Genomic DNA, 15,875 nt, shown 5'->3' with positions numbered 1-15,875 from the left:
TGTGTATATATTTGCCAGACACCTAGAACCTGAAGTTGTATGTCAATATAAGATAAACCCCTCCCCTGATCCAAATGCATTCAGCACTCCATTCTTTTATGAGCAAGGGAATTATTTGGAAGATCATAGGAATAACTTTGTTCTTTTATACAGTCACTATGCATATTGTGTAGACCTGATACTCTGCCACAAATACTTTCATACACACTCTAGGATGGAAATAGAAGGTCAAACAAGTAGGTAAAGTGTGTGTGTGTGTGTGTGTGTGTGTGTGTGTGTGTGTGTGTGATGAATGTGGGCATATGGGAAAGATCATGTCCCATGGCTATTCTCATGTAGACTGATAGGTAATTGCCAGCTGTTGCATAGCAGCTCTTTAGTGAAATATTATCTCTTTATTCCTATAGATATGGCTATCAGTCGATGGCGGCAACACCTTTGAATTAATAGCTGACTTTCATGATGATGTCATAAGCAAGACTTTTCATAGTTTTTATACATCAGATATTACTTTTGTTTCTAAACGTGGAAAGGTTTACTCGACCAAGGCAGGTAAGGAATTTGCTTTCATTGATGTAAGCATTACATGTGGCCCGGGATTAGAAGATATATAAAAACCATGCCTTATTAATCAACTAATCATAAGGTTTCAAAACTATTAGGTGTGATGGATTTGTAGGATCTACAGAAGTAGGATCGATCCTATGAATAGCCCTAAAGAAGAACAACACTAGGTCACCATGCTATGTTCTCATTTACAATTTCAGTGACATTTTACTGTCCTAAAAGCCAAATAATAACAGTTGCCACTTGTCAAGTTACAATTGTGCTCAGCATGTTACAAATATCATCTCATTTGATATTCACAATAACCTTGCTGAAGTAGGTAATGTTAGCTTACTTTTGCTGATTATGTTGATACAACTGACACACAACTAGTAATGGAGGAGCTGTGTGAATGATACACTGCTCTCATCTCCCTCATTTGGTGATCTTGTGCTTCATTGATCAACTCTATATTGATCCTATCAGTGTTTGTACAGCAAAAGAAGTAATTTTAAGTATAATTTTATTTCTTAACTAACAAATATTGATTTCACATATTCATGGGGTTTACAAAGTGCTATCTTTTTTTTACTGTACAATTATTTCTATTTTTAATGTCCAGAATGTGTAATATAAGGGCCAGAGTCTCCTCCTGGACTCAATTTTATCAGTTCTCAATTGGTTGATAAGGCCAATAGGGATATTTTGCTTGTCCAATTTGGTTTCTGGGAAAGCTTCGTTCAAGTCCTCAATGGTCATCTGTTCAAATGGAATTCAGTTCTTCATCTTCTCCATCTGTTTCTCGTATTCTACAATCCTGGCCTTTGAGAGAGACACCCACTCAGCATAAGACTTCACATCTTCTTTTTCTGCAGCATCCACCTGAGCAGTATATTGATCCTCTGATACAGGAAGCTTCAGGGCATTAAACTTCTTCTCAAAGTCATCCACCAAGCCTGTCTTGGCCACACTGGCCTTGTAGTAAGCCCAGTCGATAGGTGGTGGATTCTCAGGTAAAGCAGCCAACCTGTCGGTGAGGGTCTCATTCCAGGATTTCAGGGAATTAGCAATGGCCTTTTGGTTTGGGGGAATGATCTCCCCAAAAGCTATCCAGTTAGTGGTTTTTAGAGCAAGTTTTCACCCAGCCATCTTGGGATCTTTCACTAACCCTGGCTGCCTACTGTCCATAGCAGCAAGTAATGGAAGTGGGTCCACAAAGTGGTATCTTGATACATATAATGTAGAGTGATCAGATCAGGGTAATTAGCATATCCATCATCTCAAACATTTATCATTTCTTTTTATTGTGAATGTTCAATATCCTCCTCCTAGCTATTTGAAACAATACAACATATTAGTGTTAACTATGCCATCCTTCAGTGGTATAGAACACTTAAATTTATTCTTCCTATCTGGCTGTAATTTTGAATCCTTTAACAAATCTCAAAACAGTTAATATTGATTGACAGTTGCCCTCTCCTTTCCAATTCAATTGAATTTTGCTAACCAGCCTAGGACCCTAGAGTGATAAAGGAACATGATTCTCAATTTATTTCTATTTGTTTGTGACCTACATTTTCATTTTATTTTATCATTCTATTATTGAGTCTTTGAGACCTTGTTTTGTTGAATTTAACTTATTAAGATTTTTTGAGGCAGAATATGGAGGTAAATTTACCCCCTATCTTGGGATATGCTTTGTCTCAACTTGATTCTTTTTCTCTTTTATATGCTGTTAGTTTCTTCCTTCTCTTCCCTTCCTTTTTTTAAAAAAAAATATTATTAATTTTTGTGGATACATAATAGGTGTATAAATTTATGGGATACATGAGATATTTTGATATGGGGATACACTGTGTAATAATCATATTGGGGTAAATGGAGTATCTATCACAAGAATTTATTATTGTCTTTGTGTTACAAACAATCAAATTATATTCCTCTAGTTATTTTAAAATGTACAACAAATTATTGTTGACTGTAGTCACTCTGTTGTGCTGTCAAATACTAGATCTTATTCATTGTATATAGCGATATATTTGTACCCATTAACCATCCTTATTCTCCCCCTATACAGTGCCCCACTACCCTTCCCAGCCTCTGGTAACCATTATTCTGCTCTCTATGTCTCCATGAGTTCAATTTTTAAAATATTCAGTTCCCTCAAATAAGTGAGAACATGCAAACGCTGTCTTTCCATGCCTGGCGTAGTTCACTTAAAATAATGTCCTCTAGTTCCAGTCATGTTGTTGCAAATGACAGGATCTTATTCTTTTTTACGGCTGAATAGTATTCCATTGTATATATGTACCACATTTTCTTTATTCATTCATCTATTGATGGACACTTAGGCTGCTTCCAGAGCTTCACATTGTGAATAGTGCTACAATAAACATGGGAGTATAGATACCTCTTCAATATACTGATCTCTTTTTGTGGGGATATATCCTAGCAGTGGGATTGCTAGGTCATATGTTAGCTCTATTTTTAGTTTTCTGAAGAACCTCCAAACTATTCTTCATAGTACTAATGTACTCTCCATTGTACTAATTTATATTTCCACCAACAGTGTACAAGGGTTCCCTTTTCTCCACATCCTCACCAGCATTCATTATTGCCTGTCTTTTCAATAAAAGCTATTTTAACTGGGTGAGATGGTAATCTCATTGTAGTTTTGATTTTCATTTCTCTGATGGTCAGTGATATTGAGCACTTTTTCATATGCCTGTTTGCCATTTGTATGTCATCTTTTGAGAAATATCTGTTGAGATTTTTTACCCATTTGAAAATCAGATTGTTAGTTTATTCCTATTGCTTGAGCTTTTTATATATTCTTATATATTCTAATTTTTAATTCCTTGTCAGATGGGTAGTTTGCAAATATTTTCTCCCATTCTGTGGGTTGTCTCTTCACTTTGTTGATGGTTTCTTTTGCTATATAGAAGCTCTTTAACTTAATGTGATTCAGTTTGTCTGTTTTTGCTTTGGTTGCCTGTGCTTGTGGGATATTACTCAAGAAATCTTTGCCTAGATTAATGTCCCAGATAGTTTCCTCAAAGTTTTCTTTTAGTTGTTTTATAGCTTTTAGGTTTAAGTCTTTAATCCATTTTGATTTGATTTTTGTGTGTGCAGAAAAGTCTAGTTACATTCTTCTGCACATGGATATCTTCTGCATATGGATATGGATGGTCTAACATATGGTCTACTTATCTCAGAATGATCTATATGCTGAGAAGAGTTTGCATTCTGCAGCCATTGGTTGAAATAGTCCATAAATATCTATTAGGTCCATTTGGGCTACAGTGCAGATTAAGACCAATGTTTCTTTGTTGATTTTCTGTCTGGACAACGTGTCCAGACAGAAAATCATGTCCAAAGGTGAACATGGGTTGTCAAAATCTCCAAGTGTTATTGTATTGGGATCTATCTCTCTCCTTAGCTCTAATAATATTTGCTTTCTGTATCTGAGTGCTCCAGTGTTGGGTGTATATATATTTATAATTTTTATATTCTCTTGCTGAATGGACCCCTTTATCATTATATAATGACCTTGTTTTTCTCTTTCTATAGCTTTTGTCTTGAAATCTATTTTGTCTGATATAAGTATAGTGACTTCTACTCTTGGTTTCTACTTGCATGGAATATATTTTTCCATCCCTTTATTTTCAGTCTATATGTGTGTTTATAGGTGAAATGTGTTTCTTGTAGGCAACAGATCACTAGGACTTTTTTTTTTAATCTGTTCAGGTACTCTGTGTCTTTTGATTGAAGAGTTTAGTCCATTTACATTAAATGTTGTTATTGATAAGTGAGAACGTACTCCTGACATTCAGTTAATTTTTTTCTAGTTTTTTTCCCTTCCTTCTTTCTTTCCCTCCCATCTTCCTTTTAGTGAAGGCAGTTTTCTCTGGTAGCATGTTTTAATCTTCTGTCTTCAAGCTTACTAATTCTTTATTCTGCTTGATCAATTCTGCTATTAATTTCTTGCTTTTTATTTTCATATATATGTTGTATGTTTTCAAATTCTAGGTTACCATAATATCTTATAAAACTCATTATTTTAAACTGATATGTCTTGAAAAGTTGCACTTATAATATTTGATCAGTTTGTCTTTTAGTTTTTCTTCTCAAGACATGAGTAGTTTACACACCATAATTAACATGTTATAATGTTCTGTGTTTTTCTGTGTACCTGCTATGACCAGTGAGTTTTTTACCTTCAGATGATTTCTTATTGCTCATTAATATTCTTTTATTTATGCTTGAAGTATTCCCTGTAGCATTTCTTATAGGGCAGGTCTGGTGTTGATGAAATCCCTCAGGTTTTGTTTTTATCTGGGAAAGTATTTCTTTTTCATGTTCGAAAGACGTTTTATACTATTCTAGGATAAAAGATTTTTTAAAAATATGTCATGCCACTCTCTTCTGGCCTGTAAGGTTTCCACTGAAAAGTCTGCTACCAGATGTATTGGGGCTCCTTTGTATGTTATTGTTTCTTTTCTCTTGCTGCTTTTAGGATCCTTTATTTACTTTAGGAATTTTATTATTAAATGCTTTGAGATGGTCTTCTTTGGCTTAAATCTGTTTTGTGTTCTGTTACCTTCTTGTACTTGAATATTGATATCTTTCTCTAAGTTTGGGAAGCTCTCTGTTATTATTCCTTTGAATAAATGTTCAATCCCTATCTCTTTCTCTACCTCCTCTTTAAGGCTAGTAACTCTTAGATTTACCTTTTTGAGACTATTTTCTGGATTTTATAAGCATGTTTCATTCCTTTTTATTATTTTTTCTTTCATCTCCTCTAATTGTGTATTTTCAAGTAGCCTGTCTTCAAGCTCACTAATTCTTTATTCTGCTTGATCTATTCTGCCATTAAGAGACCTGATAAATTCTTCAGTATGTCAATTGCATTTTTCAGCTTCAGAATTCTGCTTGATTCTTTTTAATTGTTTCAATCTCTTTGTTAAATTTATCTGACAGGATTCTGGATTCCTTCTCTGTATTATATTGAACTTTCTTGAGTTTTCTCAAAACAGCTATTTTGAATTCTCTGTCTAAAAGGTCACATATCTCTGTCTCTCCAAGATTGATCTCTGGTGCCTTATTTTGTTCCTTTGGTGAGGTCATGTTCTGGGTGGTCTTGATGCTTGTGGACACTGATTGGTGTTTGGAGGTTAAAGAGTTTGGTATTTATTTTAGTCTTCATGTCTGGACTTGTTTGTACCTGTCCTTCTTGGGAAAGCTTTCCAAGCATTCAAAGGCACTTGAGTATTGTGATCTAAGTCTTTGGTCACTGTAGTTGTATCTGCATTAGGAGGTACCTCAAGCCTAGTAATGCTTTGGCTATTGCTAACTTGTAGAAGTACTGCCTTGGTAGTCTTATATAAGATCCAGGAGAACTCCCTATATTACCAGGAAGAGGCTTTTGTTCTCTTACCTTACTTTCCCCCAAATAAATAGTGTCTCTTTCTCTGTGCTAAGCTGTCTGGAGCTAGAAGAGGGGTGATGCAAACACCCCTGTAGCCACCACCACTAGGACTATACTGGGTCAGACCCAAAGCCCACACAGCACTGGGTCTTGCCCAGGCCCACAGTGCCCACTGCCTGGCTACTACCTATGTTCACTCCAGGCCCAAGAGCTCTATAGTCAGCAGGTGATGAATCCAGCCAGGGTATGATCTTCCCTTCAGGTCAGTGAGTTGCCCCCAGCCCCAGCTAGGTCCAGAAATGCCATCTGGGAGCCAAGGAAGTTGAGAACCCTAGAGTCTATGTGGTATTCTGTTCTACTGTGGCTGAGCTGGCACCCAAGCTGCAAGACAAAAATCTTTCCTATACTTCCCTCCTTTATCCTGAAGCAGAGCAGTCTTTCTACATGGCCATCACCACCACAAGCCCATGGAAGTTACCTCCTGGCTACTGCCACTGTTCACTCAAGGCCCAAAGGCTCTTCAGTCAGATTGTGGTGAATGCTGTCAGACCTGGGTTTCTCCTTTCATGGCAGTGGCCCCACTCTGTTCCAGGGCAGGTTTAGAAATGCCATCCAAGAGCCAAGTTCCAGAATCAGAGACCCTAGGAGCCCACATGATACACTGTCCACTGTGGCCAACCTGGTACCCAAGCTGATTTTTGGTTCTTATGAAGGTGCTTTCTTGTGTGGACCATTGTTCAATTTGATGTTCCTGCAGGGCTTCTATTCAGCCATCTAGCTCTGTCTCCTTTCTATAATCCCTCCCTTCCTAATCTTCCCCACGCCCCTCCTCTATTTACCCACCTTCTTCTTTATCCCTTTTCCTTCCTTACTTCTTCTTCTCCTTCTATTCCTCCCACTCTTCCTGTTTCCATCAAGTTCATCATTAAAAGTGCAGCACTGGTCAGATCTTCTATTTGCTCTAACATAGTGAAGGCAAATTATTCTTGAGACCCATCTGCTTCACCTCTTTTAGATAGGACTTGGACCCATTTTTCTCAACTCAGTAAAATGCTCTGGAAAGTGGTAAACCTGGTTTTGCTCATGAGGGCCTGACTTTTCCCTTTACTTTTCCTTTTGATATCTTCTCATCCACTTGTCATCTTCTTAAATGGTTTGGCTGTGTCCCCACCCAAATTTCAACTTGAATTGTATCTCTCAGAATTCCCACATGTTGTAGGAGGGACCAAGGGGTAGGTAATTGAATCATGGGGGCTGGTTTTTCCTGTGCTATTCTCATGATAGTGAATAAGTCTCACAAGATCTGATGGATTTATAAGGGATTTCCGCTTTTGCTTCCTCTTCATTTCTCTCTTGCCGCCACCATGTAAGAAATGCCTTTCACCCTCCGCCAAGATTGTGGGACCTTCCCCAGCCATATGGAACTCTAAATCTAATTAAACTTCCTTCTTTTGTAAATTGCCCAGTCTCAGGTATGTCTTTATCAGCAGCATGAAAATGGACCAATACACCTTCTTACTTGTTAGGAGCGTATTACCGAGAGTCTTCAGGATTTTGTTGATTTACCTTCCTTTTCTCAATATTGCCTCAACAGTGGACTTTTATAGATTATTGGGTAAGTTTTGAGATTAAGGTGGACTTGGAGATATTTTAATATGTCTAACAGGAATTAGAAAAACACTTTCACCAAGACAAGACAGAGGGTGTGTTTTTTTGTTTGTTTTTAACACGCAGCATTTTTGATTGTATAACCAGTTTCTTCTGATATTCAGTCTCTGATATGATTTTAAATGACAAAGTTTCTAAAGGTTTCTGATCTAACTTCAAAAAGCATGGTTTTGTAGGCCTCAATATTTTGTCCTTGATGTTCACCAGCAAAGGCAGTTTTACAGTCATACAATCTCCTCTATTGGTCCTTCCTTGTTTGAGGATAAGGAGAGATCACAAAATCCTGATTCTATTTCTGCAGATCTTCACCACTCTATTTATTCTCTATTCTGTCAATAAAGCTTCTGTTTAACTTATGTCAGTATCAAGATTAATCTTTGTGGTTTATATGTCTGAATCACATGTTGAGACAGCAGCTGTGTCAACCTAAGATTCTGGTGATCAGGTATCCTATGATTGTGAAATAAACGAAAGTAATTGTGAGTATTGTTAGGAACACGATGTGGAACATTTCCAGTATTCCAGAAAGCTCCCTCTTGCCACTTTTTTTTTTTTTTTTTTTTTTTTGAGACAGAGTCTTGCTCTGTTGCTCAGACTGGTGCAGTGGCATGATCTCAGCTCACTGCAACCTCCACCTCCCAGATTCAAGCAATTCTCCTGCCTCAGCCTCCAGAGCACCTGAGTTTACAGGCATGCAACACCATGCCCAGCTAATGTTTGTATTTTCAGTAGAGACAGGGTTTGACCATGTTGGCCAGGCTGGTCTCAAACTCCTGACCTCAAGTGATCCTCCTGCCTCAGCCTCCCAAAGGGCTGGGATTACAGTCATGAGTCACTGCGCATGGCCTCCTTTATTTTTTTCATTTATGTACCTCTAAAGGTAGCTGTTATTATCATTTATAATACTATAGATTAGTTTTACATAGCTTTGAACATCATACAAATGGAATTGTGTAGTATAAATGTGTCCGTGTCTGACTTGTTCAGTCAACATTATGACTGCAAGATTTCTTTATAAGGTTGCATGTATTAGTAATTTATCCTTTTTCACTGCTGTATACTCTTCTGTTGTACAAATATACTATCATATATTTATCCATTCTACTGCTGATGGATATTTGTATTGTTTCCATTTGGGGCTATCATAAATTAGGCAGTGATTAGCATTTTTGTATACATCTCTTCTGGACATAATCTTTCTTTTCTGTTGGATATATACCTAGGAATGGAATTGTTGCATCATTAAGTTTATATTTGTTTATCTTTTTGTGAAAAAAAAAAAAAAAATCTTAAGTGCTGCCAACATTATCCAAAGTGATTGTATCAATTTGCTCTTCCACCAGCAATGTGAAGGAGTTCCAGTTGATCCCCCTTCTAGTCAACACTTAGTATTGTTAGTTTTTCTTCTTTTTTTTTTTGAGACAGGGTCTCACTCCCAGGCTGGAGTGCAGTAACTTGAACACAGGTCACAGTAGCCTCAACCTTCTGGGCTCAAGTGATCCTCTCACCTCAGCTTCCTGAGTAGCAAGGACCACAAGTGCACTCCACCATGACTCGGCTGATTTTTTTTATTTTTTGTAGTGGTTTTGATCTTGCCATGTTGCCCAGGCTGGTCTCAAACTTCTGGGCTCAAGCAGTCCTCCTGTCTTGGCCTCCCAAAGTACTGGGATTATAGGCATGAGCCACCATGCTCGGCCAAGTCTTTAAAATGTAAGCCATTATGATGAATGTGTAATGGTATCTTTTTTTTTTTTCAGACAGTCTCACTCTGTCACCCAGGATGAAGTACAGTGGTGCAATCTTGGCTCACTGCAAACTCTGCCTCCTGGGTTCAAACAATTCTCCTGCCTCAGCTTCCCAAGTAGCTGGGATTACAGGCAGCCACCCACCAAGCCTGGCTAATTTTTTTTTTTTTTTGTATTTTTAGTAGAGACAGGTTTCACCATGTTGGTCAGGCCAGTCTCAAACTCCTGACCTCAAGTGATCTGTCCAGGCAGGCCTCCCAAAATGTTGGGATTACAGGTGTGAGCCACTGCATCCAGCCTAATGGTATTTCATTGAAGATTTAGTTTGCATGAGTCATAATGTCAAGCACATGTTCATATGTTCATTTTTGTATTCTTTTGCAAATTCTTTTCAAGTGTTTTTTGAATCAAGTTTTGATTTGAGTTACTTTTCTTTTTTTTTTTATTTGAGTTACTTTCCTTAATGATTTCTATGAGATTTTAATGTATTATGGATCTGATTTTTTATTGGAAATATTTTCTTGTAATTAGTGGCTTGTCTTATGTACTTTCTTCATGGTATCTTTTGAATAAAAATTATTAATTTTTTTTTTAAGATGGAGTCTCGCTCTGCCACCAGGCTGGAGTGCAGTGGTGCAATCTTGGCTCACTGCAACCTCCAGCTCCCTGGTTCAGAAAATTCTCCTGCCTCAGCCTCTCTAGTAGCTGGAATTACAGGCACGCACCACCTCGCCCAGCTAATTTTTGTATTTTTTTAGTAGAGATGGGGTTTCACCATGTTGGCCAGGATGGTCTCGATCTCCTGATCTTGTGATCTACCTGCCTCCTAAAGTGGTGGGATTACAGGCATGAGCCACCATACCCAGCCAATTCTTAATTTTTAAAAGCTCAATTGATCAATCTTTCCTTTTATGATTAGTACCTTTTACTTCTTGTATTCTATTTAAGAATTCTTTGCCTTTCCCAAAGCTATGAAAATATGCTGTTTTATTCTGGAGATTGATTATTTTAGATTTCATATACAGATCAAATGTAAAGTCTCTAATTTTATATATGTTACAAAGTGAGGCTCATTTTTTCCCTGTATAACTGCCAGAGCCTCTACTCTGGCCTCGAATTGAATATTCAAGGTCCTAAGCTTTTCTTTTCGTTTTGTAAGCTCTCCAATATATCCATAAAAGTCGTGCCACCCCACGATCTCTGTAAAAACCACAGTTGTTATTATAATCAGCTGCAGCTACTCCACTGGACTGCCTCAAGTTTTACCCTTCCACAGATACTCCATCCCACGCTCTCCACAGAGATAATCTAATAATTGTGAAGCCCTTGCTTGCTATGGTTTGCCAGGCATAAGAGGTCGTCTGTTCATTTATTAAGTATACAAGTAACTCAGTCCCAGAATCCCACCTCTATATTCTATGTCCTACGGACGTTTTAGGTAAAAACACTGTTTCAGTTTTGGACCAGGTAGGAAACATAATTCCTCTCAGGTCTTTTAACCAAAGAACCTTTATAAGGATACTATTTGCAGAGGGTGGACATGGTTAAAGGGCGCAACAGTGATATTAAAATATCCAGAGACTAGCAATCGGAGAAATATGTTACAGTCTGTTTGCTTAGAGGGATAAGATAGGTAGATGCCATATAGACAGATGGCATTATTAAAGGCCAGTCAAAGCTGGAATGGAATAGGGACCACCGTTTAAGAGGTGTAGTCTAGGAAGCTCACAGCCACCACAGAAACACACCACCAAAGCAAGAAGAAAGAGGGTGAAAACGACCTTAACTTCTGTCTCCTTCCCTTTTCTTAACTCCTGCTGCGCATTTCATTTGCCAAACCCAATCAGGAGTCAACTGGAAATAGCACAAAGATTGCAGTTCATAGGAATCAGTCTTCCATTGCACCAAACAGGAAGGAGAAAGTCTGAGAGTGGATCTGGAAGAATGGCCAAATAGAGAATAAACAGCACATATTGTGAAACAAAATCAAAATAGACCTAGTAAGGTAATGTTGGAAACAGTAAAAACAATCAACACCCAAGAAAACTTGTCAATAAAAATTATAATCTATAAAACATATCCAGATGTAGAATGAACAAGTGAGTGGAAAGAATCTAAAATAATAAATATAGATGCTAACGATTCAGAAACTACAAATGTAGGAATTTCCAGTGATGAATAGAAATGGTGGCTGTATGTTTCTCTCTTTTATCTACAGTTTCTGGCACAGCATAGCCCTCTGATAGAAATGGATGGATGGATGGATTAATAAATACAAAAAAATTGAAAGAGCAAAGGAAACCAAAATCAATAATGACATTAATTTTTTGAACAAAAAGCGAAACAAACTAATACTAAAAGCAAAAACACTCTTCTGAATTATTTGAAATGAAAAATGTGAATCAATTTTAAAGCAACAAAAATCAAGCCAGCCTTGGATTCTTCTGCTGCAACAATGCCTCTCGCATTTTCTAATATAGAACCTCCAAAAAAAAATTAGTTTCACCTAAGAATTTGTAACCAACTCAACTCATTATTCATATTCATTCTCTAAAAGAAAACGTAGAATTCTTCTACAACAAATTCTGGTGATTTCTCATGACACTGGCTTTACTGATAAACATATGTCCTATTGCTTTGTTTTCTTCTCTGCACTCACAATAACTTTGTTTCTATGCCAAATTATAAAGTCATATTTCTGAAAGCACTTTAAGCAGCAGTAAAACTCAACATGTATTGCACCAATGATCCAGGAAACTCAATTAAAGTGATGACAGTATAAATGACTGAGACAAAGTACGTGCATGGGTAGGCAATTGACCACTATGGTTTGAGTGCCCTCTGGCTGACAATGATTGTAAGACACACCAATTATAGGACGTGTCTCATTACCAAACTGTTAAAATGTGAAACAAGTGTCTCTTGCCATGTTTATCCACAAAATATGGCATATTGAACCTTAGCAATTACATCAGCAAAGTTTTGCTACTGAAAAGCTCACAGGAGCATAAGAAAAAACCTGACTACCATGATTCAGAGGAAAAATCATGACTATTATTGACACAAAAAACAAAAACACAGTGAGAGTCTCTTAGAACCACATGATAAAATAATCAAGAATTTAAAAGGTTAGGGGAATAACAAAAAGTTAAAACCAAGAAAGCCAAAATTTTGCCATCCCTAAAAGGCAGTCCAAAATACTATCTCTTTATCTGAGTTTAACTTTACATGGAGTTAGGATATTTTTTGGAATCCTTTATTGTGATCATTCATGGAATTTTTAAAAATGTGCATGCTGGTGGTTATCTGTAGTCCCAGCTACTCAGGAGTCTGAGACAGGGGAATCACTTGAGCCTGGGAAGCAGAGGTTACAGTGAGCCAAGATCGTGCCACTGCACTCCAGCATGGGTGACAGAGTGAAACTCTGTCTCAAAAAAACAAAAAACAAATAACAACAAGAAAAAAACATGTGTACATTACAAGTTTTAAAAAGCAAAAGAAGGCTGGATGTGGTGGCTCATGCTTGAATTCCAGAACTTTGGGAGTCCAAGGTAGGAGCATTGCTTGAGCCAGGAGTTCAAGACCAACAGGGCAACATAGCAAGACTCAATCTCTACACACACACACACACACACACACACACACACACCACACATATACACATTTAAGTTTGCATATCTGTATTAAAGCAAAGGAAACAGAATAACCCTTAAAAGCAGACATAAAAAAGAAAAAAGAAGACAAACCTGAAAATGTACAAAGTACAACATAGAATAACCAAAAGTAGAGCTGGTCTACAGTTATCACCATAAATGCTATGGATTCACTTATTCAGCAGCATTTATTCAGTACCTCATATAGGCCAGGTACTGTTTCAGCCACTAAGGGTACAGCAGTCTCTTTTCCTGTGGAACTTACACGCTTGTTAGAAGAGACTAATAATTGGCCGGGTGCGGTGGCTCAAGCCTGTAATCCCAGCACTTTGGGAGGCCGAGGTGGGTGGATCACGAGGTCAAGAGATCGAGACCATCCTGGTCAACACGGTGAAACCCCATCTCTACTAAAAATACAAAACATTTGCTGGGCATGGTGGCATGTGCCTGTAATCCCAGCTACTCAGGAAGCTGAGGCAGGAGAATTGCCTGAACCCGGGAGGCGGAGGTTGCGGCGAGCCGAGATCGCACCATTGCACTCCAGCCTGGGTAACAAGAGCGAAACTCCGTCCCAAAAAAAAAAAAAAAAAAAAAAGAGACTAATAATTAACAAGTAAATCAAAATAGGCTGTATATAAGATAAATGCTACACAGGAAAAAAAAAATAATAAGGTAAGGTGAATAGGAAGTCTCAGGTGAAGGGTGTGCTGTGTGGCTGTAGTGCAGCATGTATTGTGGCCAGGGTGAGCGACCCTGAAGCAGATGAGGGAATGAGCAGGTATCTAAGGGTAACCTACATTTCTCCATTAAAGACGGAGTTTCATTTTGGATTTTAAAATCTTGAAATATGTTGCCAGGAGTAAAAAACTTAAAGCTTAAGTGGAGAGAAAAAAATATAATTTAAGATTCAAACAGATATGCCAAACACGCTGGGAAAGAAAACAGAGGCAGTAATGTTAATATTCACACAGAGCAAGTGTTTTAGGCTGAAAGTATTCAATAAACAAAGTTCTTTCTGTGATAAAATGTAAATAGTAAAAATATATCATTATTGAATCAATGTCCTAAAATAATATAATATCTTGTAAATATAAAAAACTGAACTATAAGGAACATGAGAAGAAATCGACTGACGTGCCAAAGTAGAATACATTTGAAATTGACTGTGTTCAGTCTTTATACATAACGATCAAGATAAAAGTATAAGGGAACATTCCATGTAGAGGAATTAAGACATTGTGTTGAAATACATGGCACATGTAGTATACTATAGCTAAATTATAAGTTTCCTAGGGATGACTCATTAATGATGAGACCATAAAGGTAAGCTGAACCCAGTTTTCCATTTGAGTCAAGCTAAAGAATTTCATCATGCTACTAAGAGAGTGTTAACATAATCACATTTGTATTTTAGAAAGATCATACAGGGGAATATACTGGAAAATGTGAGATTTTAGGCCAAGTGGTATGTTGATAAGAGGCTATTTTAAAAGTTTACGTGTGATGATGAGGATCTGCATTAGAAGAGTGGCCACAAATATGGAGAAAACAATGGAAAATTATCAATGAAAGCAGTGGGAGTTTGTGAAGAATTGGCTGTAAAATAGACAGAAGTGGGTATAGTCAAGAGTTATGCATAGGGCAACTGGATGAGTAATGACACAATGAACATCATCCATAGAACATAGTATCCAAGGGACTTCCATTTCCAGTTGAGGCATCACTTTACTACTGAGAATAATTTATCTAACAAAATACTTAGATAAACTATTTTTTAAAATTCATAACCTGAGGCTGAGCATGGTGGCTCACACCTGTAACCTCAGCACTTTGAGAGGCCAAGATGGGCGGATCATGAGGTCAAGAGTTCGAGACCAGCCTGACCAAAATGGTGAAACGTTGTCTCTACTAAAAGTACAAAAATTAGCTGGGTATGGTGGTGCACATCTGTAATCCCAGCTACTCAGGAGGCTGAAGCAGGAGAATCATTCGAACCCAGGAGGTAGAGGTTGCGGTGAGCTGAGATTGTACCACTGCACTCCAGCCTGGGCGACAGAACAAGACTCCGTCTCAAATAGATAGATAGATAGATAGATAGATAGATAGATAGATAGATAGATAGATAAACCAGAAAAGCTAATAGAAACAACCAGGCCAAAATCTAAGGGAAAACAAAAACTTAGCTTGGCTCTGTGTCCCCAACCAAATCTCACCTTGAACTGTAGCTCCCATCATCCCCATGTGTTGTGGGAGGGACCTGGGGGGAGGTAATTTAATCATGGAGGCAGGTCTTTCCCTTGCTGTTCTGGTGGTAGTGAATAAGTCTCACAAGATCTGATGGTTTTGTAAAGCGAGTTCCCCTGCATAAGCTCTCTTGCTTGCTACCATGTAAGATGTGACTTTGCTCCTCAGCCATGTGAAACTGTGAGTCAATTAAATCTCTTTCCTTTATACATTACCCAGTCTCAGGTACATCTTTATTAGCAGCGTGAGAACAGGCTAATACACTTGGAGAGGTAAACAGGGCACACAGTGCCAAAGTCCTTTTGACTGAAGAGATTTATAAGTTCCTGCAAACTTATACTTTGAATTTGGTAGACTAACATGGCCCTGAGTCTACCCAGATAGTGAGAATGATAGATGGTGTGCCCCACCATACACCAGAACCCCTAAGGGCTCTACCCTTAGGATAATGATGAATCAGAGGTAAATCCATACACACTCACAGACATCCCCAAGGAATACAACAAAGTCATCTTGCTGTTAAGTGGGTAGGAAACGAAAAAGAGAGAAAAAAAACCTGTCTGAGAGGTTATGGCTATTGGAAGGCCTCTG

At 37.9% G+C, this 15,875-nt stretch overlaps 1 protein-coding gene and 1 pseudogene across 1 annotated transcript in view; one reads left to right on the top strand and one right to left on the bottom strand.

Moving 5' to 3' along the window:
- CATSPERB (cation channel sperm associated auxiliary subunit beta) overlaps window positions 1–15,875 on the top strand; it is a 152,208-nt gene that overhangs the window by 72,166 nt on the left and 64,167 nt on the right. Inside the window, exon 15 of the mRNA XM_037745163.1 lies at window positions 408–552. Coding sequence (XP_037601091.1) covers window positions 408–552 — 145 coding nt within the window. The remainder of the gene's footprint in view (window positions 1–407; window positions 553–15,875) is intronic.
- On the bottom strand, window positions 1,214–1,695 carry LOC108316827 (annotated as a pseudogene).

Source organism: Cebus imitator, unplaced genomic scaffold (assembly GCF_001604975.1).
Source record: "Cebus imitator isolate Cc_AM_T3 unplaced genomic scaffold, Cebus_imitator-1.0 Scaffold193, whole genome shotgun sequence".
Classification (NCBI taxonomy): domain Eukaryota; kingdom Metazoa; phylum Chordata; class Mammalia; order Primates; family Cebidae; genus Cebus; species Cebus imitator.
Note: the sequence above shows the minus strand (reverse complement) of the source record. Positions and strands in the feature narration are given on the sequence as shown.